Source organism: Hyaena hyaena, unplaced genomic scaffold (assembly GCF_003009895.1).
Source record: "Hyaena hyaena isolate Hyena2069 unplaced genomic scaffold, ASM300989v1 scaffold_1474, whole genome shotgun sequence".
NCBI lineage: Eukaryota > Metazoa > Chordata > Mammalia > Carnivora > Hyaenidae > Hyaena > Hyaena hyaena.
In genome coordinates this window covers 205516-207699 of record NW_024082107.1, presented here as the reverse complement: position 1 = coordinate 207699, position 2184 = coordinate 205516, and the positions used below count along the sequence as shown (strand labels likewise).

Sequence of the window (2184 nt, the reverse complement as noted above, 5' to 3'; positions counted from 1 at the left end):
AGCCTTTGGTTTTTATACTTAAAAAAAAAATCATCTAGAGTGTTTCACTATTGTCTCCTGAGTATCATCTTGAAAATGTCAATCTGGTATTTCTTAACCAACTGAGCCACCCAGGTGCCCCTCAATCTGATATTTCTTTTTTTTTTTTTTTTTTTTAGCCAAATACAAAAAGTCCTCACTTTATTTTTTGAAAAGTACTTATTTACAACTTTATTTCACCAAGAACTGACTAATCCTTTGCTGATGTTCAAATTTAAACAATTTTTCTGAGTCTGTCTCATAAGAGAAAAACAAGAAAAGTTGCCTCTGTGGCATTATCTTCTAGTTTTTCTATTTTTTAAAATGTTTTATTTATTATTGAGACAGAGAGAAACAGAGCATGAATGGGGAAGGGTCAGAGAGAAAGGAAGACAGAATCCAAAGCAGGCTCTAGGCTCTGAGCTGTCAGCACAGAGCCTGACGTGGGGCTCGAACTCACGAACAGTGAGACAGTGATCTGAGCCAGAGGCTGCTTAACCAACTGAAGCCACCCAGGCGCCCCTCTTCTAGTTTTTCAAGCCCTCATGTAGTAGCAACTGGTTCAAAATACTGCTTTGTTTCAAAGCATGCAGCTTAGACGTATCTTCACTGATGATGGTGATATTCCCATTTTGCTCCTGAGCTGTCAGGTCACTTTCACTGTCGGACAGTGTACATAGTAGAATATCGTTTTCATAGGTTGGAAAATAATACTCTGGTTGATCCCATATCTTTCTTTCAGGAAGCAGTGATGTATGTTTAGTTTCCTCCATGTGAGTCCTTAACTCTGCTTTGGACTTGAATTTCACATGGCAACCATAACATCTACATTGGTGAATTTGCCTTCGATTGAAATTGACCAATTTTACTTGCTGGTAGAAATTCAATCCGAGTTCTGACTTTATTTTGAGGAGATCAAACTCGTGTGCTTCCTCCATGTGGACACATAATTTCTCAATCGTTTCTGCTTGCTTTTCACAAAAGAGGCAGACAGCAGAGTCAGGGCGTTCTTCCCAGTCAGACCAGTCATCTTCCTGATGGTCTAGCAACTCCCGATCATCTTCCAGCTGAACTTCCTCCCACGATTTTCCAAGTTCCAAATAATTGGTGACATAAAATCGGTCATATTCTCTGTTCTTAGGATTGATCCTCGGATGCTGTTTTTTCCTCATATGATCTTTAAGTGTATTTTTGTCCCTGAAGGTCTTCTCACAGTACAAGCACTGTAAGTTGTCAAGCTTTTTCTGTAATGTGCACAGAAATTCATTGCAGTTTACAATGTTGTCTGGCAATCCAATGTTGAAAGCATGTTCTCTGGCCATGTGGTTCAAAAGAACAGATCTGTTCCCGAGAAATTCCTCATTGCAAAACATACAAATACCATGAAAATTTTTATCATTTCTTTCTTGCTGCTGTTGTTCCAGAATTTCTTTCAGCCTTTGTTTCTGAAGTTCTTCTCTAAGTACTCTATCTTCTGGTAAAACATCACATAACAAAAAGTAATTGTCTTGCTCTTCAAGTGGAGCTGTGGAATTGATTCTTATCACACTACAAAAATCTGTAACAGGCTGTTCAGAGAACCTTTTCCTCCAATATAAAATGTACCTTTGGAAATCAGCAACCAACTTGACATCAGCAATGACCATCTTATGTTCAATAATCATGTGCTTCAGAAGTTTGTCTTGTTCATCCATAGGAAAATGTTCTTCACAGAAAATACAAGGCACAGATGGATAACCTTCTAAAGCGGTGGTGCCACCTGGACTTTCTGGCAGGGAAAGCGGCTCCAGGATACAATCCTTACCTCATAACTGACACCCCCAGCTTCGCTATGGTTGCTCTCGCAGTCCTCCTCCCCTCGGGCAGCAGCCCCCTGGGTCTCAGGAGCAGCCATAACGAGGCAGAGGAGAAAAGCTCAATCTGATATTTCTTAAATGGCTGCTCTAATATTGTCACTGGGTTCTCCTCTAGTTTACTAACATCCATCCTATAAATGTTGCTGCTGTTGCATTTTTGTTCATATCAAAATTTGTCAGACAATGAAAACTACACGATGACTCCCACTTTGCAAGCAACAATGATAAGATGACAGAAATTGTAAGATAAGTAAACTGCAATATAGTGCTGAAGAAACTTTCAAAATTCAGAATAAAACAGACAAGATGG

The 2184-nt window shown here is 39.4% G+C and overlaps 1 protein-coding gene across 1 annotated transcript; it reads right to left on the bottom strand.

Annotated features, from left to right (window-relative positions):
* Positions 1-473: 473 nt before the first annotated feature.
* Positions 474-1924, bottom strand: LOC120225678 (zinc finger protein 277-like). The gene is given in 2 exon segments (XM_039223868.1): positions 474-1825; positions 1828-1924. Coding segments are annotated over 2 exon segments (1365 nt in total). The 5' UTR covers positions 1913-1924; the 3' UTR covers positions 474-545.
* Positions 1925-2184: the final 260 nt, after the last annotated feature.